The sequence below is a fragment of the Camelus dromedarius genome, chromosome 19, assembly GCF_036321535.1.
Source record: "Camelus dromedarius isolate mCamDro1 chromosome 19, mCamDro1.pat, whole genome shotgun sequence".
NCBI classification, from domain to species: Eukaryota; Metazoa; Chordata; class Mammalia; order Artiodactyla; family Camelidae; genus Camelus; species Camelus dromedarius.
The window spans coordinates 32,666,768-32,690,803 of record NC_087454.1 but is presented as its reverse complement, the minus strand read 5'-3'; the positions used below and the strand labels follow the sequence as shown (position 1 = coordinate 32,690,803).

General features: G+C 41.7%; 1 protein-coding gene and 1 long non-coding RNA gene across 6 annotated transcripts in view; one reads left to right on the top strand and one right to left on the bottom strand.

Moving 5' to 3' along the window:
- Positions 1–24,036, bottom strand: part of LOC116147618 (uncharacterized) — a 333,894-nt gene that overhangs the window by 282,283 nt on the left and 27,575 nt on the right. Inside the window, exon 4 of one of the 5 annotated variants that reach the window (XR_010376915.1) lies at positions 15,262–15,303. The exons of the other annotated variants lie outside the window; for them this stretch is intronic. This is a non-coding gene — a long non-coding RNA (uncharacterized LOC116147618). The remainder of the gene's footprint in view (positions 1–15,261; positions 15,304–24,036) is intronic. 5 annotated transcript variants of the gene reach the window in all.
- On the top strand, positions 69–19,306 carry RHAG (Rh associated glycoprotein). The gene is made up of 10 exons (XM_031434561.2): positions 69–254; positions 8,090–8,273; positions 8,867–9,017; positions 10,566–10,713; positions 10,964–11,130; positions 12,856–12,993; positions 13,583–13,704; positions 17,112–17,185; positions 17,402–17,475; positions 18,405–19,306. The coding sequence occupies exons 1-10, from the start codon at positions 107–109 to the stop codon at positions 18,477–18,479; spliced, it is 1,281 nt and encodes a 426-aa protein (XP_031290421.1). The 5' UTR covers positions 69–106; the 3' UTR covers positions 18,480–19,306.

Below are 24,036 nucleotides of genomic sequence, written 5' to 3'. Positions count from 1 at the left end.
GCCTTGAACGTGCAGCCCAATTCCACACACAGAGCTGTCCATCTGTCCTTATCAACCTCCCACAGCCTACGAAGCCCTCAGTGTGCCTCTGTCCTTTGCCACAAACATGAGGTTCCAATTCTCTCTCATCGCCATCGGCCTGGAGGTTACCATGATTATTTTATTTGGAGTATTTGTTGAGTATGAAACGGATCAGATCACCGGCACCCAGTCACTTAGCACGCACATGAATGGATCCCTTGACTTGTATCCGTGTGAGTAAGCGATTGCCTTTGTATTCTGGGTTTTGGGGATTTCTCACATTTCTTCACATTCTCTCAGAATGTGAAGCCTTTGTAATGGCTTGAGCTCCACACTGGAGCTCCCATGGAATTCTGTGATAGTGATGAGTGCTAAGGGTATTGTAAGTTCATGTTGTGGCATCCGGTCTCTGTAGTTAATGCATTTGGATAGACTCTGTGTCTATTAAAACATCAGAACGAGCAGCTGAAAATTAAACTGATCAGTTTTTTGGTGTTGCCTACATGCTGTTAAATGACCTTCTTTTTCTCTTGCTCACTAGTTCTTCAAGGCATAAAAATCCCTTTCCCCCCTCCCCAAAAAAAAAGTGTCAAAGGTAACTTTGGAGGCAAAAAAGCAGAAACAAAATGGAATACTGAGAAGAGGAGCCTGGGTTTCATGCGGGGGCCCTAAGGGATGTGAAAGGGTATTAAGCATAATACAGGACGTGATGGATGCAGTGAGGGTTTTATAATATCCTGAGAGGAAGGCAGTTTGTTCCTCTGGGACGAGAAGAAACGTGTGCGCACCTAACATATTTTAAAAGTAGAACCCTTCCCTTCGAATGGTAACTGAAGGAAAGAAGGGATTTAGTGTCTCATCCGGGAGGGCAGGCTATAAAATGGTTAGCATCGCAATAAAAACTACTATTTACTGACTGCCTATTACGAGCCAGGCACGTTCATCACCTCGTTAACCAGGCAGAGAGGTGGTAATATATCCCTATTATACAGACTGGCTTTTTTTTTTTTTAATGAGGCACAAATAATTTCATTATTTATTATCTAGTAAATGTTAAATTCTGTTAGTTTGTTAAATATTTGAAAATAGTAAGATTTATCGTCGTTCTAGAACATGTGTCTAAGCTTTTTAAAAACAATATGACATTTGTTGTCTCATTCTTGCATTTCCTGAGGGCGTTTATATAAAGAGGAGTATTTTCACGTAGAAACTATGACCTTGAGTTACTAAGTGACTCAGCTAAAATGCACGTTTGCAAGTTAAGGGCAGAGTTAGGACCATGAGTCAGAGACTCAGGCTCCAAATCAAGTTCTCTTTGCACTACACAGACATCCAAACGGGTTCTCTCTTTTTTTTCTTTTGCCTGTAATTCTTATTTTTTTTATTGAAGTGTAGTCGATTTACCATGTTAGTTTCAGGTGTACAGCAAAGCAATTTAGTTTGAAAGGTTCTTGATTAAATAAGTTTATAGTCTGCAAGTTAGAGAGCACCAGCACGGAACAGGAGTCTGTTCAGCACCGTCTGCTTTTGTACGTTTCATTTATTCATTTGAGAAATATTTTTCCCATATACCAAGCAAACTTATTCAGAGGTAAAACAAATGAAACCTCTTTATTCTAAGACTCCACTGTTTTATACACAGGTGAAGGAAGAGCTGCAGTATAGTGTAAAGACAAAACGCCAAAAATAGTCATCTAGGTGTAGTGTTATTCAAAATAAAATTATCTTAAAAGATTAAGAGCATCATAATTTGCATAATTCAAGCTGAATTCTCTCAGTCCCAGGGTCATAGCTGGTAGGTAAAACTTCAACTCAGAATTTGAGGAAAAAACCAAGTTGGAGAGAAGAATTCATAAAAGTGGCCATTTTTTTCAATTGCCTAGAAACCGCGTGTCCCTTACACTCCGCTTGCAAGGAACATGGAAATTCATTTGGTTTATGATTCCATTAAGAAAATATCTATTTAGTTCCCAGTTCTTGTCAAGCAATCTTCAAGGCCCTAGACTCTAGGCAGTGAATAAAACAAAACAAGCGAAACGAGCAAAGTCCATGAAGTTCATATTCCAATGAGGAAAGCCAGATTAAACACATGCAAACACACACTCACACACCACGAGCTCTCCCTCGCTGTCAGGGCAGTGAGGCCAGGACATGGGCTGGGGGCAGAGGAAGGGAGAACACAAAGTGAAGTTTCACGAGGAAGGTAGTCTTCACTCATTCAAAGTGCTCTCCATAAGCCCGTCTATACAAAATTAAAAGTTCTCTCCTCCTTAACGTGGCTCTCAAGATCTAAAATTCTCTAGAGGTGGGGTATCGTTCAGCAGTAAAGCAGGTGCTTAGCATGTGCAAATTCCTGGATTCAATCCCCAGTACCTTTGTTAAAAAATTTTTTTAAATAAGAAAACTAAAAAATAAAGAAATAAAGAAATTCTGGCTAATACTAATTTTCCAGTTTAGTTATATTATTCCTGTGAAATATTTTGTAGAACAGCCCTAGAAACTACATGACTGTACTCTTCTACGTATATATTTTTTCCTATATTTCAAAGAATCAAGGTACACAAAACTTATTTAAGAGCATAAGTCACTGGTGAGAAGATTATTTAATTTTATTTTTTTGTGGGGGTGGTAATTAGGTTTGTTTGTTTGTTTGTTTGTTTATTTATTTATTTATAATGGAGGTACTGGGGATTGAACCCAGGACCTCACGCATGCTAAGCAAGCAATCTACCCCTTGAGCTAAACCCTCCCCCAAGGAGATTATTGAATATTCATTCATTAAGATGCAGACTTCAAGTCAAGGCAGCAAACACTTCGGGGTGCCCACTGAGCCCCACACACCGTGCCAAGTGCGCGGATTCAGGCACAGAGAAGGCTCAGGGCTTGTCTAAGGAGCTCGCAGTGTGTAGCAACAGTTCTCAGGTGCAGTGTAGTGAAAGTCAGGAATGTTTCGCAAATAAATAAAATGTGATTTTAATTGAAATTTTAAATAAAACCAGTCAAATAAAAGTTTCTTCATCCCTCCCTCTCTCTGACTCGCATTCTTGCTGTGCTTTTGAGAACAGCAGAAAAAAAGAGCGATGTCACGCAGCCCCGGCATTTGCACCCACCCCAGGGCAAAACCATGGTTGTGGGGACACACCTGACTATCACGCTGCAGGTCACAACTGACCCCAGAGAAACTCATTTGAGGAACAAGCTCTCCTCTGCAGTTTTTGGCTTCCATGGCACCCAGCAAGGGGTTGGCCATGAAGAGCCCTAGAGCCCAATTAGATGCATTCTCAGTGGCCCTCCCCCGTGAGCCATGTATCCATGCGTAACTGAGGAACTTGCTGAACAGCAGCAGGAGCCAGGCTTGCTGCTGGGGGTGTCTTAGAGATGAGCCATTTCGTCGTGATTCCTGTCTTCACACTTGCACTCACTTCCTCCTAGGAGTGCCTTCCTGCCAGTGTCCCCTGGGTAGACTCTCTGAATAAATGATAAGTGGCACAGAGAGGAATGAGACAGACGAGCACAGGAGCAAATGAAATAAGGCCAGAGGGACCCGCACACGGTGACAGCCGAGCCTGGCAACATCGTGCGGCGCATCTGGCTCTCGAAGGGTGCCCAGAAGTCGGCCGGGTTAACAAAGTGTTGGCTATGGGCTGGAGAAGGCATTCTAGGCAGCAGACTGGTATAGAAAATAGAGGGGAAAGAGGATTCTGCTTCATTTTGTTGGTTGGTTGGTGGTGGTAGAGGGAAAGTTGGAATAATCAGTTGCATTTTACAGATGATGAATTATCAGGACCTATAAGATATCCTAGTCCAGGATGAACGTGGCAGTAAAATATAGAACAAAAATTCCAGACGTTGCCAAGTTGACTCTGGACGCGAAAATTGCGCACTCTTGGGAGTATCTGATTTAGACAAGTTTGGGCAGTCCTTAAAATCTGTCACAAGACTTCACAAACATTCCAGCCACGAAAGAAATTTCTTTTTCCTTCCATAGATAGGATGCTTTATTCCTTCAATTGGCTGAGTCTGAGACCAGAAAATTAAACTCATAGCCCTCTCCCTAGTCCCTACCCACAAAAAAATTCCTACAGCAGCATGAAAGATAATACAACATCCTAATTGTTTATAAACCTTTCTATCCATACCTTTTTTTTCTTTTTACATTTAACCTAATTTTATTCATGCTTGCCTTGGGACGTGGAATAAATCACTCCGTGTACAACTTTTGAACTACAACAATGATGGACATTAATTACTTCCATGCACACAAGTCTAACACTACAGGGTTTTTTTTTTTTTTACTTTATTATAAAATGCTCCTAGAAGTCTATCCATCCCTTTTACACAGGATCATTACCCATCAAGCGCCTTCACCACTTTGTAAACCCTCTTCAGCGACTTAAATAATAGATGAGGTTCTTTAGCCCCCTTGTGGCGAAAAGCGGTAACAAGAATTAGATTAGCGGGAGGGAAAAACATTGGAGCACAGCTAATACAGACATTCCTCCTTCCCTATAACATGTCTGGTTTTCCATCAGCTGTAAGAGATATTTTGGGGGCAACTAGGAAAATATGAATATAGGTTCTTATATTATAATAAGAAATTATGATTATCTGCTAGGCATGATCATGGTGGTGTGATTGTGTAGGAAAACGTCCTTGAATTTTTAGGGATACATTAAGTATTTAGGAGTGAGATGTGATGTCTGTAATTTACCCCAAAATATTTCAATAAGAACAAATAGTAGATGAAGCAGATATAGAGCAAAATGCTAACAGCTCTTAAATCTAGGTGATGGATACGTGAGTGTCCACCATTCTATTCTACTTTTCTATATGTATGAAAAATTTGTACAATAAAAATTAGAAATAAAATAAAAAAAATGTCTGGTTTTCCATCAAAGGGGGAGGGAGAAAGAATCTGAAGAATTATCACTCTCAGTGTGAGACATCACAAAATTAGTTAAAACGATTTTTAAATTAGTTGGTTACTGCACATTTTATAATCAGCAGATTCCAGGAGCAAGAGTACTCTAGGAAAAAAGACAAGAACGTTTAGAAAAATAACTCAGTGTAATGAAAAAAAAAAAGTGAAGTCAATAAGACTGGATTCTTATCTTTATTTTAGCTTAATGATTTTTCAACAACTCACCTAACTTCTCTGGATCTTAGAGTCTGACCTAAAAACAAAATAAAATAAACAGAACGGGTTGTGGAGAGAGAAGACGCTTGGAATTTCATCCAGTCCCAACCGTTCCTTCAGGGCAAGAAAACTGAGTCCCAGAAAGGTTTAGCAAAGTCATAACCTGTTAGTAAGAGTCATGCGTGTCCTCTAAGTTCCACTCTCACTTAGTCTATGATCTAAATCAAATGTTTACGTATAAAAATTAAATGGTGGCAAAACAATTTGTAAAGGAAGATGAATGCATATGGTCCCCTATGTTTCAAAAGTTGAACAGGCTGATGTTAGTTGACAATTGCCCATTGGCAGGTCAGATCAAATCCCAATACTGAACTTCTCTGGGTAGACGTGGGATGAGGGTTGACATCCCATATGGGGAGATAAGTCAGATTTTTTTGCATATCTGCATTATCTCACTAGGGAAAAGAAAAAAAAAAAAAAACCCTGCAGCATCCTCTTCTCTGAGACCTCCCCCAAAGCTGCTGAGGAAAGAGAATCTTTAGATCTGTTTTTCTTTCTACCTTCCTCATGCTGACTCTCAGGAAGTGGCGCCAAAGAACAATAAAATGACCAAAAGCTCACTGTGAGGATGGGGTCCAGAGTAGCAATGCTCTGTGAACCTGACTCATGAAGTTTGGTCCGGCTTTCACATTCTCCCTATTCTTACATTTGCTGCACGCATACAAAGTCAGACTAGCTTCTAGACCACTGAAGGACCCCAGAGATTCAGCCTATGACGCCAACTGGTGTCTGTCCTGGTATTCGTCATAGCATAAGATTGTAGGGTAAGTCCCCACACCTCCAACTAGCCCTTTCCAACTATGGGCACCTTTGGAAAGATAACATCTTTATCCACTTCCAGGTGTGATCTCTGCCGCAGATTGGCTTATCCAATTTACTTCACAAAGTTTGAGGAAAAAAATGTGGTATACGAGTTGTGTCAGGGAAAAAAGTCAGGGAAGTTCTGCAGAGACGAGGGGCGCCCACAGGGGAGGTGCTACAGACTAAGAGCAACATTCATCTGAAACGAGGTTTCGGGGGGGGTGCCTTACGATGGACCCCCACAGTAGTGCAGCAGCAGGTTTGGGCAGAGAAAGAAACCTTGGCGGACCCCACGGGGAACTCTGAGACTGGGATCGCCGAGCCTCAGGCGGCCCTTCCCAAGGCAAGGGGATGCTTCTGTGAACCCGTCATTGGGCGCAGGCTGCCCAAGGGAAGGGTCATGACCTGGACAAGACAAAGGTATTAACCAGAGGGAACTGAGAGCTGTCACCCAGCAGCACTCCCGGCAGCCAGAGGAAACAGAAGGAATAAATATTCCAAGTCCCACAGGGCATATCTGGGCTGTGCATCACAGCCCCCCTTACAGTAGACAAGCCGGAGTGGCATGGTCTCCAATCTCAAACACACTGTCTCCTAAGCCTGATGGTAGAAAAGAAGCAGAGAGAGCCAATGAGGAGAGACTGGGCTGAGTGCCTGGGCGGCCAACACGTTGTTTTGATCATCCTTACACCCCTACCATTGCTCAGTGCAGGGACAATTTGGTGGAGTCAAGCCTGGGTTCAAATCCTGACTCCACCCTTTGATCAAATTAATTGGATTCTAATATTAGTTTCCTCTGAGATCAATTTCTAGGCATGTCCCCCCTTGTGCCTCCTTCCACTTAAACCTCTGGCCACAATGGCTCACATTAATTCAACATTTAAATGTTCTTTTTTTCTCTCTGGTTTTATGTTTGTTCCCAGTTTGATCTGTTTGCTTTGTGCATATATGATAGGTTGAACCCTAAGAAATCGCCAATAGTCAAACTGTTTTCATTGGCAGTTTCAATGCAAAAATGTCAATTTCATGTGGTTCAGCCTACCATATGTCTTGGCAACTAAGCTGTAAGTTTCTTGAGGGAAGAGCCTGTGTTTTTACCAACGTTTGATCATACGTTTTACTTATACAGCGCTTTACTGCATACTCCCTCCCACAGAGGTTATCATCCCACTCAGAGTTACTCTGTGAAATAGAGCCTTTTCAGTACTGCAGATGAGAACACAGAAGCCCCCAGAGAACACATGATCTGTCCAATGTCACATAGTCATGTGACAGAACTGGGGAACCTCAGCCTACATCTCCAGACAGCAGGTCAAGTATTTGTTCCTCAAGAGGATATAGCCCTCCTTACATTGGTTTAGAAAGTGTCAACAGAGGACATTATCCCATATGACTTGAATAATGATCTGGTAAGATTTCCAGGGCTGATGCCAGGACACCCATTTGATAGACAAATAAACACTGCAGGCTCATTCATTTAGTCGTTACTCCCTCTCTTCCTGCCTGTAGGCTTTTATGACAGACTCAGGGGAGCAAAGGATGAATATGTCTTAATCCCGCCAATCAGGAAACTCACAATCTAGCGCAGGAGATGGACATCTCACCAAATAACGGTTACAGCGTGGCGCCTGTGAGATAGGTGGTAATGCAACGTGACACGCGCTAAAGCTGAGGTTTAGGAAAGACAAGCGGAAATACTCATTTTCCCTGGAAGCACTGGGGAAGGCTGCAAGAGTGGTTCACGCTTGCACTGTGTTTTGCCAAGGTTTCCTCGGGTGGAAACTAATGGAAAACGCTTCAAGGAGAGCATAAAAGACACACTGGTATGACAGTGCATAGGCTTCCAAGAAAAGGCTCATACACCGAATAACTTGCCCAAGGTCTTATTATGGCTGGTAAGTGAGCCAAGCTGGCACTGGAACCGCATCTTTGGCTGCCCAGTTAACTCTGCCTTTGGAGTGTTTTCTGAAAAGGATGTTGCACCTAATAAATGGAATACACTATGATGGAATGCTTTCTTAGTGCTCCCCTTATACGGGGTTTTTTTTTTCCCCCTCTGCTCTTTTGCAGTATTCCAAGATATACATGTTATGATATTTGCTGGGTTTGGCTTTGTCATGACCTTCCTGAAGAAATATGGCTTCAGCAGTGTGGGCATCAACCTGCTCATTGCTGCTCTGGGTCTCCAGTGGGGCACCCTTGTCCAGGGCTACCTGTACAGCAACGGAAAGAAAACGCGCGTTGGAATCAGAAAGTGAGCATCGCTTATTTTCCAGCCATTGTGTTTTCAGAGCAATTGTTTCCCTATTTGGTCTCTTGACAGCCTCTGAACTAGCTTGCACATTGTCTCCTTTCGATGATAAAAAAAATCCTTGGGAATCCAAGGATCTCAATCACCGCCTTGCTCTCCTGAGCTGGATCTTTCATTCATGTCTATATCCTCTCTGATTTGACCCTCAGGGTGTAAGAAATCCCCTTCTATAAAATTATTATATTTTTTCCACCGCAGCTACAGGAAGGAAAAATCCTCCACTGGTAATTTTTCTGAGATTTGTTTTTGAAACGTTGACACCCTAGAACACAATTCATGTATCCAATGGCCAAAAATAGGGTAAAACCCTAAATGAGATAGAGAACAGATAGGTTAAAATAAAGGAAATGCTGGAGCAACAGAGGATTATCTGGCGAATGGGGGTAGGGGTGGGCGAGGTGGTGGGAGAGGATGAGGGTCGGCCTGGGAGAAGCACCTCATGGGGACAGGTGGGGAGAGGGGCCTTGCACGCTGGTCCGTTACAACGCTCACGTTTTGGGTGTGCATAATTCTTCAGTGCCTTCTTTCTCCCTCAGCATGATAAACGCCGACTTCAGTGCAGCCACAGTTCTGATTTCTTTTGGAGCTGTCCTGGGAAAAACGAGTCCTGTGCAAATGCTGATCATGACAATTATAGAAATCGCTGTCTTTGCTGGCAATGAGTACGTGGTTGGCGAGAGACTTTTGGTAAGGCGTAGGAGAGTTCCACTTTCCTAGCTTTGAGCATCACTTCTGATCGCAACACGTACTGGACACCCACCACGTGCAGGGACGAATCTTGGTGACAGCGATACCATAGCAAGCAGTAATAATTGTCCTCACTTGAGTGCCTACTGTAAACCACGAGTTTTTATAAGCATTACCTAATTTCATCGTCACCACAACAGTGTAAGGTCGGTATTATGTTGTGACTACTTACACATCATAAAACTGATCATCACAGATGCTAAATGACTTACTTGCCTGAATCTGGACTCAAATCCAGAACTGTCGAGCTCTACCACTCTTTTTATTAAAATATGTTCTATCAATGATTAATTCCTGCTTTTACTTCAACTACGAAGTGAACAGCCCTTTCAAAGGCTTTTATGAAAGCTTAGATCAAATTTCTTCTCCTCCATGAAAAATTCATTGACTTCCCCCCGAGGAAAAGAAATAGAATATTCCTAGGCACTCTCCAGTATTTTGTTTATGGTTCTATAGAGCGTTTAATTTAGTAACAAATATTTCTGACAATTTTCTGTTGTCATATGTTAGTGATTCAATGACAAATTATCATGCATTCCACCACCTACCCATAGAATCACACACACACACACACACACACACACACACACACACACACAAATATTATTATAAATTGCAGTACATGCTATGAAATGGGGGGGCTGAGAGTATAGCTGTAAGACCTAATTTAGTTTGTGGAATCAAGGAAGGCCTCTCTGAGGAGGTGACAGCTAAGCGGGACCTGAAAGGTACAGAGGAGTTTATCAAGTATGAAAATCTTAAATAAATGAATACATGTGTATCATTTTCCTATCTTAATAAGCACAGGGCGATGTCTTGGCTTTGGCGCTCTGAACTTTCCCTCTAGAGACAGGAAATGTAGAAGATGGGATCAAATCTATTCAGTGTCCTAGAGAGAGACCTCAAATATATTTCTTCAAATGAATCCTGGCCCTCTGCTGGTCTTCCCACCATCACAGCCGAGTGAAGAAAGATGGGAACAACTCAGACTTTGTGAAGCTTCAAGTCTCTGAGCTGCAGTGAAGTGAGGTTTCACTGCAAGGTCAACCGAATGCAAAAATCACATTTGCTTCGATCGAGTCCAGTGCATCCTATTTTGCTGAGAATCTCCCTAACCTGCAGACGAAACGTAAAATGTCTTAGATATCCACTGAGGACCTAGCACTTTGAACACATGGTCTCACCTAACTCGCACCACAGCTATATCAGCTGGGTAATGCTTCCCCGTTTTACAGAACTGGAGACTCAGAGAAGTAATTTGTCTAAAGTCACACCAAAGCAGCGCCTGACCCAGGACTGAAAGTCAGTGCTATGTGGCTCCAAACCCCGTGCTTTTTCTTGTTCCCTATCCTGTTTCACTCCCTTTCTCTGACACACTCATTCTCTCTCTGGATCTTTTTTTGTTAGTTTGTTTAACCAGGGAAGCAATGGGCCTTTCTCCTGCAGAGAGTTTCGGCTCTACTTACGTGAATGTTTTGCCCCCCCCAGGCCTCTGACGTTGGAGCATCAATGACCATCCACGCCTTTGGAGCCTACTTCGGTCTGGCTGTAGCTGGTGTCTTGTACCGACCAACACTGAGAAAAAGGCATCCCAACGAGGAGTCTGTGTACCACTCGGACATCTTCGCGATGATCGGTGAGTGGGGTGAACCTGCCTGACTCTTGTCTGTCTGGTTGGACACAAGGGAACATTAACGCCGACACAGACACGAAGATGCTCTACAAGGAACGTCCTACTCTGAGTCCTACTTTTGTGCATGCTGGCTCGGTGCCCCAGTTTTCCCCCAGCTCTTATGCAGCAAAGCCTCAAAGTAGAGATACCTTGTCAGTGCCCTGGATGCTCTTCCATATGCAGAACTGAGAGCCCTTTGTGTGGTTTACTGCAGGGACGCTCTTCCTGTGGATATTCTGGCCCAGCTTTAACTCAGCCATCGCTGACCCTGGAGTCAACCAGCACAGGGCCATGGTGAACACGTACTTCTCTCTGGCTGCCTGCGTCGTCAGCGTCTTCGCGTTCTCCAGCCTCCTTGAGCCCGGAAACAGGCTCAATATGGTAAGTGGTCTGGTAACCCCCGTGGAAGTTTCACTAAGCACCCCTGATGGCTGTTCGGATGCGTGGCTCACTTCTGCATCACTGCCGAGCTGCCAGAACCAATCGCAGCACGGCAGACCTTGGAGAATCATTTGAAAACAGCATGAACCATTCACTTCTTCAAATTTGTACCCTGGCAAATGTAAAAGTGTGACCAAGGAATTTACAGCCTAGTAGGGAATATAGTCGTGCAAAAATCAAAGATCTGAACCGTATTTCTTTAAGGATACAGCTAAGAGGTCCCCGATTTCTTAGAAATACTTTCCTAGAAACAGGGCTTTTCAAGAGTAGAAAAAGAGATGGGGAGAGTACAAGGTGATTGTAATTTTCTACCAGCAAATTTCTCTCAAAGGAGTAACAGCTAAATGCAATGTGGGACCTGGAGCAGGATTCTGGAAAAGAAAAGGGATGTTGGTGGGGGCACTGGTGAAATTCTAATCAGGTCTTTAACAGTGTTACGCCAATGCTAAGTTCCTAGTTCTGGGATCATGTAAGACGTTAACATTGGGGGAAACTGGGTGTGGTATACGTGGAAACTCTCTGCAATAGTTTTGCAACTTTTACAGGTCTAAAACTAACTCAAAATAAAGCATTGTTTAAATCCCACCCCCCAAAATGGTCTTTTGAGTTTCTCGCCTATGAGTAGAGAGAAATGGCGGAGAAGGAATAATTCTCAAAGCAACCACTCTTCTTTTCTAAGCTGAGGGAGAAAAGGGATATTGTAATATTTCTAAGTGTAGCTAAGGACGTGTATTTCAGTTTCCTGAAAGAAAACTGAAAACAATAAAAGAAGCAACTGCACATGTACAGCTCTGTGGTTCTCTTTTAAAAGTACTGATAACCCTTCCTCCTCAAGCAGAACAGCCGGAATATGATTTTTCCAAGGAATTTTGGTAAATGGGAACTGGTTACTCTTTCCTCTGTCCTCAGCTGTTCTCAGTACAGTGACACTTGCAAAAGCTATTGTCTTTGATGAGTGATGTGTACGTTTCAATGTCTCTATATCCCCTCTTTGGTTACTGGGCTATCATGAACTCTGCAAAGCACACAGCATCCATGAGCCTCTTTCGGCCCATGGAAACCACAAATGCATTCCAAAGCTGCATAAAGAGGCAGAACACTGCCAGAATAATTGCTGTAAACCCTCTCACCCTCCCACTATGCGTTCTTTTGATTTGCTCACATCCTTCCCCACATTGGTCTCATTTACCTCTCTTCCATGTACAACCAAGGAACCCTACAAGAAAGATACCAGATGTCAACTACTGGGAAGGAAGACCTTCTGGAATTACAAAGAACCCTCTTCTTAAAAAAGGATCTAGAGGGGGGAAGGGATAAATTGGGAGTTCAAGATTTGCAGATACTAACTACTATGTATAAAATAGATATACAAGTTCTTACTGTACAGCACAGGGAACTATATTCAATCTCTTGTAGTAACTTATGGTGAAAAAGAATATGAAAATGAATATATGTATGTTCATGTATGACTGAAGCACTGTGCTGTACACCAGAAATTGACAACATTGTAAACTGACTATACTTCCATAAAAATACATATTAAAAGAAAAAAAGAATCCACAGCCATTCCAACTGAAGAGTGTTCCTGGGAACCACTGAATCCAAGGTTGCTATGGACCCTGCCCCTTTCAGCTCACCTCGCACACGTTTCTGTGCCGCACACAGGTTCACATTCAGAATGCTACCCTTGCCGGAGGCGTGGCTGTGGGCGCTTGTGCGGACATGGTGGTTCACCCCTACTTCTCTATGCTCATTGGGAGCATTGCAGGAATTGTCTCGGTGCTCGGGTTCAAGTACCTGACCGTAAGTATGAACAGGCACTCTGAGTCACACGTTGGATCTGCCCCATCATCTCACATCCCGCCAGCAGAGAGAAGTTATGAAAAGCCCTTTCCTGTGCACCTCTCCTTGGCTGGGGATCCTTTGCCTTCCTTTGCCTGCAGTTGAAATATCGCCTGCGTGTCAGTGGTCCCGTGGTTTCTCCTCTTTCCTGCCTTCCTTTGTGGATATCGGCTACTAAGTTATGTGTTAACTTAGCATGGTCTGAACATTAAGTAGCTGTATTACTTTCCTCCAGGGAGTTCCTTGAAAGGTTTTGTTGTTCGTGGTGTTTGTTTTGTATAATTAAGGACTCTGAGCCCTTTTTCAGGGGATTTAGGATATCATCAGTGAGGAAGGATGAGTAGGACTTGAAGTCACACACCTTCAATCTGTCTACCTAAGACTAAAGTGAGCGGTTTTGCCACCAGTGTGTTCCGATTCTTTGTTGTAAGTGGGTTTCAGATGTGAACCGGGAACTGCAGATAAATCTTTCCTGCATGCTCATTTACTTCAGTTACAGAGCTCTCTACAGCTATCAAAATAATAAAGTATCCTCTTTTCACAATTCTAGCCATTGTTCACCACTAAACTGAGGATCCACGATACATGTGGGGTCCACAACCTGCATGGCTTACCTGGTGTGATAGGAGGCCTCGCAAGCATCCTGGCCATAGCTGTGGGAGAAACTGACAGGTGAGTGCAAGGAGGGATTTTCCAAGTGCTTTTTTAATCTCACTCTTTGAGAAACTCAGTGATCAGAGATTTTTCTTTAGCTGTGCAGACCCCATTTGTAAGAAGTGTCCTTGTTGAAGCCAAAGAGACACAACCGAGAGAATAGAGTTGTGTTGGAAGATGTTTTTTAACCAACGTTATTAATGATCTTTTTTTTTTTTTTAGTGAATGGTCTTAATTTAAATTTCTCTGCCACACGTAACTGTCTCCTAGCTGATAGGACAATGTGCTCATCACAGTCAGATTACAGTAGGCTTTCTCTTTACTCAGTCCCACCAAAATCAGGTGCCATGGGCATATGTGATGCACTGAGCAACCTCTCCATCCAGTCCACACAAAGAAGAGCGAGTTAGCATAATGTGGAAAGCAGCTGGATCTGGGGTATCACAAAGGCCAGCGTATGTCTCCAACTTTGCTACCAAGTGCTTATGGTCTTTGAGAAGCCACTCAATCTTTCTGGTTCTCAGTTTTCTCACCCGAAAAATGAGAGAATTGTATTATTAAGTCTCTAAAATCCCTTCTAGGCTCTAAAAGACCTAGATTCTTCCCCAAGTTGGAATCACTATTTATTTAACGTGGTCAGAGGAGGAATAGCCATCAGTCAAATTCAGGAGAATGGAAGTGATATCATAAGCCATCAGTTGACCTTTTTAGGCAATAATAGGAACAATTTGATATAAATGTCATCCATGCAAAACAGCTGGGAAGACCAGAGTCCCAGTCACTCAGGAAGTACCACAGGAGGAATCAAAATGCCCAATTTTTAAAGGCAGTTAAAAGCATGGAGAAAAGGTAAACGTGTGCTTGAAAACATTTCAACAAGACCACTGGCTGGAGTCGCAGAATTTGAAAAGAACGTTTCTCTTCAATTTTAGCAGATGAAAAAATAACCGTGTTAGGACCAGTAATGATAAACACTTGAAAAATTTGCTGAATCTTATTTTCTACTGAATAGAAAATTTAATTCCTCCTTCCTGGGTATAGTTCACCTGTTTCTTTCTTTCTTTTTTTTTTTTCTTAATTCCTTTTGCAAATTTGGAGGACAACCCCAGAAATATCCACATCTCCTTTAGTTCTTTCCAGGACCCAACAAAGGGTGGAGACCAAACACTAATGTATTTTAATGCAAACCAAGCATGACAAAAGCTTGAGTTAATGAGTTCAACTCCTAAGTGTTGCAGTGTGTAAATACTCTGCAAACTCTTAAGAGGTGCCTCAGGATTAGGAACGGAGGAATTTCTGAGCAGCATGCCTGGACCAGCTCCACAGATGCAATAAAACAAGTCTATCTAGCTGGGTCTCACTGGCAGGCCAGATTTTGGGTAGGTTCCCAAAATTGAGATTCCCGACATTGAGAGTCTAGTCTTTGGTTATTCAGGCTTAACAACAACTTCTTAATTCATTCAGGGGGAGTTGAGGGAGGCAAGCCTTGGAAGGCACCATCCACATGTGTGGATTCACACGTATCTCACATAGCAGAGAAAATACTTTGTCTATGAGCCAAGTCTATTTACTTACATGGGTCTGATAAGAATACTGAAATCAGGTTTCTTGGCAAACCTAGAACAAGGAGAAGTTGATATACTTAAGAGACATTTTTGCAAATTATGGCAGCCTAACTCTAATAGTGCTGTTAATTTTGTTTACCCCAGTGCTTTCCAAGCCTATTTTATCATGGAGTATGTTTCATCAAAAATATCTTTTAATATTGTAAAAGATCTTGGCCAAATTAACAGCAGTTTACAAAAGAAGAAAATCAGATTAGTTAAGTATGTATTAAATATTCAACCTCACTAGTAACTAAAAAATGCGAATTAAAACCAGTTATTTTTCAGTTATCAAAAGGATAAAGATTTAATGAATAACAATACTTAAAAAATTTTAAATATGAAACATGTTTTAATATGAAACATATTTTAAAATAGGAAACATCAGAAACCTAAATATCCAATCTGTAGGCCAAAAACTACAGTATATTTGTATAGTGTAATACTCTGTAGCAATTAAAATTATGATCCAGATCTACATTTACTGACATAAAAGGACATTAAGATTAAATGGGGGGGGAGGGTGTACCTCACTGGTAGAGCGTGTGCTTAGCATGCACAAGGTCCTGGGTTCAGTCCCCAGTAGTGCCATTAAAATAATAATAATAATAATAATAATAATAATAATAATAATAATAATAATAATAGTAGTAGTAGTAGTAGTAGTAATAGTAATAGTAATAATAATAATAATAATAATAAAGTCTAATTACCTCCCCTCTCAACAAAAAAAAAGATTTAATGGGAAAATCAGTATCGTGACATAACTGTGTTTTTATAACAATACTTGTTTATATTTTACATATTTAAACTGAAAGGATTGGAGGAAAATTAAACTGTTTCCCTACTCTTTCTTAATTAGTGGTTTTGAATATTTTTACAGTGATCATGTGTTTTGTGCATCATTTTTTCTGTAGTAGAAAAAAAACTGAACCCTTCAAATAAGGGGGGGGGGAGGAAATCTGAGTTCAGTGCATTCTTTCCTTTGAACGATGAGGAAGAAACGACAGAATCTCTAGGTCCAGCGGTTTGCTTTCCTGCAGTCGCTCATCCGTTCTTTCAACTCTGTTAATTGCCTTTTCAGAGTGAGGCACTGTGCTTAAGGAGATTTCCGCATTCCTAGTTCATTTGTCACTCCGTAACACCCTAATGCATTTCAGTAGTTTTATCATATTCTTCCGTTCCCCAAATTATAAGGCATTTTTTCACTCATTTCATTTGAAGGTAACTAGTTCTAAGATACAAAGATACATTTATTGAGTTGTCCCTACTATCCATGCTAAAATCAGCTTTTCCAATTTTTTAATTTCATCACAATTATTTTGGGGGAAATGGGGAAAAGAGAGGTGACGGCAGCTCATGTTTGTTTCTATGTTGCTCGACCCTCAGTGCCTGGAAGGGAAGCTGGCACACAGCAAGTACTCAATAGATATTTCAGATCGCAGATCAGACCCTGGTGCCACATTTCTAGAAAATTCGAAACCCATTCTAAGGAAGCTCTTTTCATCATCCCTAAAGAAAAAGGTGGTTCTTGCTTAAGTGCTTATAAGAATTTTTGAACGTTGATCAGAGTTTCAAAGAAAATAAATACATGATGAAATAAAAGGAAACTTGTTAACAAATGTTTCTGCTGGTGTGTCATGCTGCACTCTGGCCGGAAGGTGGCGGGCGTGCACGCTTTCAGAAGATGAGATCTGTTTGCCGGCGTCTCTGTAACTGGCTGTACTTCCATTTTTTAAAAAGTTTCTTGAAGTATAAGAAGGAGAAAAATAAAATTAAAAACAAAACAAAACAAACAATTCAAGTCTCTCGGCCTCCTAGGCACTCCATGGGCCGGCAGGCGGCAGCGCTGTTTACTTCCATCGCAACAGCAATTGGCGGCGGGCTAATCACAGGTGAGCATAAAAAGTTAACGTTTCCCTGTACCTCGTGCTCTCAGCGTAGTAGACGTTAAGAAACATATCGATCGGTAAATTTGTAATTTTTCTAAACTTCTGGCAGGAATCAGGTAAGCTCAGGGGGGTGACTTTCTAACAGTATTTCGATTACCCGGCAAGCGGGTTTTCCTCTTCCGCATCGTAACATGACTGCTCTTCTCCCCACCTGCCAAGGTTTGATTCTAAGGATACCCGTCTGGGGGCCGCCGGCCGACGAGGACTGCTATGATGATTCCGTTTACTGGAAGGTACTGGAGTGTTCTAATCAAGGATGCACACGGTGACGACACTAGGGAGAGTTTTGCCCACCAAGTCTAGGTGTCTGTGCGGCATCCCCGCGATGAAACCGAACTCCCTGTTTATAGAGAGGAACTGAGACAGTAGGTAATGCGTCCAGAAAGATAAAATCAGAGCCTACAGTATTTTCCAGAGCAGAAACTAGAGGAGGAAAAAGACCGACTGTAGTTGGCAAAGGCTCTCTCACTCCTCCAAGAGCAATGAAAAAAAGCTCCTCATAAAAACATAGGAATACTTGGGCGGTCATGTGAGATTTTACACCACATATAAAAGTAGACGAAACAGGGGGGTAGGGTGAGAGAGTTCGTGTCTAGCATGATGAGGTCCTGGGTTCAATCCCCAGTACCTCCATTACATAAATAAATAAATAAATAAATAAATAAATAAATAAATAAATAAATAAATAAATAAATAAATAAATAAATAAATAAATAACCAACTTAATTACCTCCACCACCACGCCCTAAAAAAAATAAATAAAAGTAGACAAAACAGGTGGAACATGTGAGGCTGAAGAATGTCAGTAAAACAAGAGGCTCAATGAATAACAAAATATCAGCCTCTTTCAGTCCTCCAGTTTCTACCTCTTTATTTCATTGACATTTTTTCTCCCAAATTATTTAAGAGTGATAGATACATGGATGTGTTCAATGGGATTTTTCAGAGCAAACAGGTCTGGGAAAGAGACTATCGTCAGGGTGGGTGGGATAAAGATTTTTGTTCTTATAGTTTTTCCCAGCTCAAACAATTTTTATTCTCAGTTCTTTCTAAGCTTGAATAATAATTACAGAACATATCTTTGTTTCGATACTAACCTCGGACAGGCCCAGTGAAAGAAACTAGAAAGTGCCCTAATCTTTTTTTTTTTTTTTTTTTTAAGGTCCCTCAGAGGACAGAACATGACTATCATTTCCAGGAATATGGCAGCCACAGCCATCAGGAAATTGAGATCTAAAAACCATTCTGGTGCCTCACCTCTTCCCATGATCCAGAATCAAAACAGAAAGGCAGCACCCATTGAAAATATGGACTCGATGGATAGATCCTGAGCCCCAAATGTCCAGTGTGAAAATGTTTTAACATAACCTAGTGCTGTCTCTTGGTATCCAATGACTATCTAGTTGCAGAAATGTGATTCATGAAACAGATAGTCAAATGGATTCTATACAGAACCCTCAGATTACTCTCGCCAGTGAGGTGGGTATAGGGCGAACATTCCACATCTTTTCTTGTATTTTTTTTTTTCCCACATAGAGGAGGATTTATAAAGAAACCAATACTTTCTAATTTTGTCAGTTCCTTAAAGTACATACTATGTCTTCAGTCCCAAATGTATAAAACTGAAGCCAATGAAATAATAATTTATGTTAAAAATCTATATAAGAAATAAGAAAGAAATAGGTTTGTAAAGCAGTCATATGATTGTTTTTGGCAGTACTTTCTTCATTTAAAAAATGGTCAGGTTAATAAAGTTATGTCTTTATTTGAATATTCTTATGCTTAATTTCTTTTGCATGTTGACCATTTGCAACAAGAGCTCAAATACTATCTGGACCAAAGTCTGTTTTGTATAAAATTTCAGTGAATTATAATGTTATTATAAAATAAAGCAATTTGTCATTGACTCTTTTTCCTTTGGTGGTTAGAATTCATTTTAATAACGAGCACACAGACACACACACACACACTCCTCATATTTAGTCTGTATTCAATCCAAATAAATTGTTACTTACTATGTATTCACTATTTTTTTTTTAAATCAAGTTATTGTCTTATGTTAGAGGATACGTTTTAAAGAACTGAGTTTTAGAAAAGGTAACTGACATAGTCCTATAAAACCATTCCTAGGGAAATCACATACACTTTTCTTCTCTCTGGAAACTCTGAAGATTTTTTCTTCTGTTTCCGAGGTCTTGGAATCTTGTCAAGATGAGCTTAAGCGTCACTGAGGAAGTCAGTCTTCGGCTCCTGGATGCAAGATCTGAAAACTTAGAACTGAAAACTTACAAACTGTCCCCTATTTGGCCAGCAGTTGCTTATTCAGATTGATTCCTACAACTCTCTGACACGTACTCATTTTACACTTTCTCTGTTCCAGCTCTGAAATCAGCCATTTCTCCAACTCATGGTTCCTTTTAGAGGAATTTAGATTCTGAGATCTGAGTGATAACTGCACTCATTGCTACAAGGCCGCCCTGCCCCACCCCGTGGCTGGAGTTATAGGGAATATAAATGAGTATGTGGCTGTGTGCATTTGCATCTACAAATATTTCAATATGTACCTAGATACTGCTCTGTACAGTGCAGTCTGTGCTTTAAGCCTTATTTTTGAAAATGTGATTTTGTTCCAGTGTAAATAAGGAAATATGTGCATATGTTGGGCTGCGCCCTGTAATCCTGCAACCCTTGTAATTGCCCAGCAGGTAAAGAAACAACCCAGAGGCAGTGACAGAGACATCAATGATTCATTGAACAGGGAATCTTACAAGTCGGGGGTAAAGGTCCTGGAGGGACACCCCACCGTGGACAGCCCACCACAGGCGGAACACAGCAGCAATCTTCACTACACAGGGGAGGAGGAGGCTGTTATGGGCCAGGATGTCAGAAGGGGTCAGGGGGACTGGGGTGAGCGCTGCTGTTTCCTGTCAATGACCAAGTGATCGAAGGTACTGGAACATTCTTGTCTAAGGGCTAGAATGGTTGTTAGGTGGGAGTTGGACCAATCACACAGGTAGTTACTGATTAAACTTCCAGCTTAGGACGGGAGGCACTTATGTGCACAAGATAAGGGTGAGGCAGGGCCTGGCAGGGCCATGTACAGAGAGCAAGAGAGAAGCCATCTTCTGAGGCCTGATCCCACAGCACAGCACAAATTTCCTGTTTGCTTAGGCATGATTTTGTTCGCAAGAAACACAAGACTAACACAGAAAACTGCATCCAGTTGAACCAAGCCTTTGTCGACTGAAATAAGTGCACAGCCTAAAAGTTGAGTGATGTTTTATTTGGCGGACGTTTATGAGGACTCGAACCCCTTTGAGCCCAGGATGACAGCCTCTCAGATGGCTCTGAGGGACTGTTCCCAAGAGGTAGTGGAGAAGCCAGGATATATAGGAGTTTTACAGCAAAGACCAGGTAGTGGAACATTAAAAGATCACTTGTTAACTGAAGAAAACCAGGTATCTCAAGTTAAAGAATTTAGTGCTTTTCTATATATGGGAGGAGCAAACGTTTGGACTCATTGAATTCATTCCTTTCACAAGCACCTAGCTATCTGGGGCCAGTATCCTGTCCTTTCTTACTCTGAGTCCCTTCAGAGTGTGCCATTGTGAGTGGCTGCAGAGGCCGAGCTGCAGGCCTGTCCTCACTGGGGGGTGGCGGCAGCCACTGATGACTTGATGGCTTCAGCATTCTTTGTTTACTGATATGGTTTGCAGTATTTTTCGTCCACACCTTGAACACAAAACACACACATGCACAGACCCACACACACACTCTTCTGACATCTACCACTTACTTCCCTCCACCTGAGGGGGCATGAGCCACATGCTTTTCACCTAGCAATGACGTGTGAACATGCGCTAAGCGTGGGCCACCAGGAAAACCACGCAGCCTCGGTTTCCAGAGTTTTCATTTGGGTCACATAGATGTGTCCGACCGCCCTCGTGGCTGCCCTCAATTCTCCACCCCGCAGAGACTGGGCTGTTACCCCACGGCCCCAGATCACATCATCAACCACACTGTTAGCAGAGACTGTCCAGGTGGCCCAAACCCAATGCACTTTTATCAGGCAGGACATTCCGAGGGTTAGCAGTTACCTCCCAGAAGCTCAGAGCTGAGGCCAGACTGCGAACAATCACGTTACCAGCTTACTTAATACAAACCTTTCAAAAACATCCAATCCAACGCTCACTTGTTTTATAAGGGCAGTGAATGGAAGTGGTCACTTCTGGTTGGATATATTAGAAAGACTAAAGACCAGGTGCTGAAACAACATATACAACAGGAAAGGAAACAAAACGGCTCTTGCATCAGGTGGAAACAAGGCAACAATAAAGACGGCAAAGTAACACGAAAAACTAGAAAGATTCTTCACGCAGATTGCTCATCTGGTGTCTGGAAGTTCTTTAAAGAATCTGAACCTGAACACCTTAGACGATGCACTTTTTGTGAAGTTTATGCCGGAAGAAGACAGGGAATTTCAATCACCAGACTCAAAGGCCTTACAACAAAAGGTTGGTGAATAAAGCCACGTGTGTGACTTCTAGTCCCTAATTTTCCAGTAACTTGCCGAATATGAGGTAACAGGGATTTAGCAACATTCAATTTCACTTAAGCCTGTGTTTCTGGCCACAGGCAAGATGAAAGAACTCTCACCATTCTGTGCTCCAGAAAACAAAACAGTTTATTGATTTAAAAAAAAAAAAACCTTCCCCATCTGATTCGGTAAGACTCATAAAAGCCCTTTGTTTACCTAGGACAAGGCCAGGCTCAAATTCCTATGCTCTGCCTCATAAGTCACTACCTCAACTACTCGCTTCACCAACCAATCAGAACAAAACGCTTATTAGACAAACTGGTTAAGCGTCTCTCTCCTTTTCCTCCAGGGCTGGGAACTTTGGCCCACCCCCCAGCAGGAGCCTGCAGACCTCCCTGCTCAGAATAGGTGGGCTTGGGGTGGGGGTAGGGGGCGAAGAGTCTCTGAGCCACTGCCCCACCTGTCAGCCCACTTCCAGGAACCCTCTTCCTCCCGGCCTTGCTTTCTCCTCTCTGTACAGACTCCCAAGATGCTGGCCGACGTTATCACGACCACAGCATTCGCCTGTTACAACAGCCCCTTTCTCTCCCTTGCAATCATCTTTTTGATTTGGGTCTCTGCTTACTCAATTTGTTTTTTATTTGACAGATTCTGCTGAATATTGGGGCTCTACAGATTATGGGCTACAATTACGTAAGGGAAACCAGTTTAAAATTCACCCTGAGGAAAGGAAAATAAAGTTCAACAGTGAATACGAAAACGAAGCTAGGGACTCTCTCATCCGCTTTAAAGACTAAGCGGATTTTAGGCTAAATACGTAGATTTTTTTCTTCCTCATGTGAATATTCATAAATTTAAAATGTTACATACATTGTATAGCTGTCTATGAACCTAGAATACTTTTTCTTTATTCCTTCTGTCTGTTCCGATTTTCTTCCTTATTTCTCTTCCTCTTTCTCTTTTATAGACTGGAAGGCATCTATCTGTCTCTCCTCTCTACTGCTTTTTTTGAGTCATTGCCCGGCTGTCAGCAAAATGCTGCCCCTCCTTGCCCCCATCTCCCGCTTTCCACACCCCTGTTGTCTCAGGCTTGGGCCAGTGGAACCCGCCCCTCTTCCTGAGGGACAGCCCTGGGGCCTGGCCCAGCTCGGAGGCGCTGAATGCTTTCGGTATGTTTATGTGCCTTATCCATTCCCAAATCACTTAAAAGCAGTAAATAATACCGTTCAGATTCAAACGATTTGATTTGATTAAAAATCAAATTTGGATGATTTGATTAAAAATCTCAAACTCGACTCAGATGACCTATTTCTGGATTTTTTTCCCCTTATTTTGGGCTCATGATTCAAATCTGAGAGATTAGTTTGTAATTACTGATCATAATTTGCTTGGTGAAAATCTGCACATTTTTAGGCCTTACCAGCCTTTGTGTCCGCCAACAGTCTTTAAGCTGTTGGTTGTACAGCTTGAGAGAACTCTGCCCAGGCAGGGAGGTTATGAGAGTAGACTTTATTCAATGGATTTTATCCGTACTCAACATCTATATTCAAGAATCCTAATTTATTGACCAGGTGGCCACCTCCATGAATAACTGGCCATATGTTTCTATATTTACAGATTACTCAATAACCCAAATTCAGTTCTATTTGCTCCCTGAAAAGCAATCTTGGGAATGTTTGATATTCCGGTGTCTCTATAGATAGTCCACAGAAGTGACTTCCTAAATACAATAAGAGGATGACAGTGTGTAGTCTTGGATGCAGTGAGAGAGGTCAATGTATGGATTAGTAGCAATAGCACTTTTTATTAAAAAAAAATACATAATAATTTCTCTCTGCTACCTGCCAGAGTGGGACAAATTCTGAGGGTCAAATTGCCCCCCATCTTAAGTAGGAATTTTGGTAACCTAAAGTCCTACAAATATTTAAAAGATGTCCATTATGGTTACCAGGGGGGAAGGGGAGGGTAGCGGGATAAATTGGGAGTTCAGGATTTGCAAATACCAACTACTATATATAAAACAGATAAACAGCAAGGGTCTATTGTGTAGCACAGGGAACTATATTCAATATCTTGTAATAACTTGTAATGAAAAAATATGAAAAGGAATATACATATATGTATAATTGAAACACTATGCTGTACACTAGAAATTAACACAACATTGTAAACCAACTACTTCAGTTTTAAAGTAGATAATTACATAAAACATGTCCAATCATTAGCAAAGGTGGATAAATCAGTTTTTATATATTTA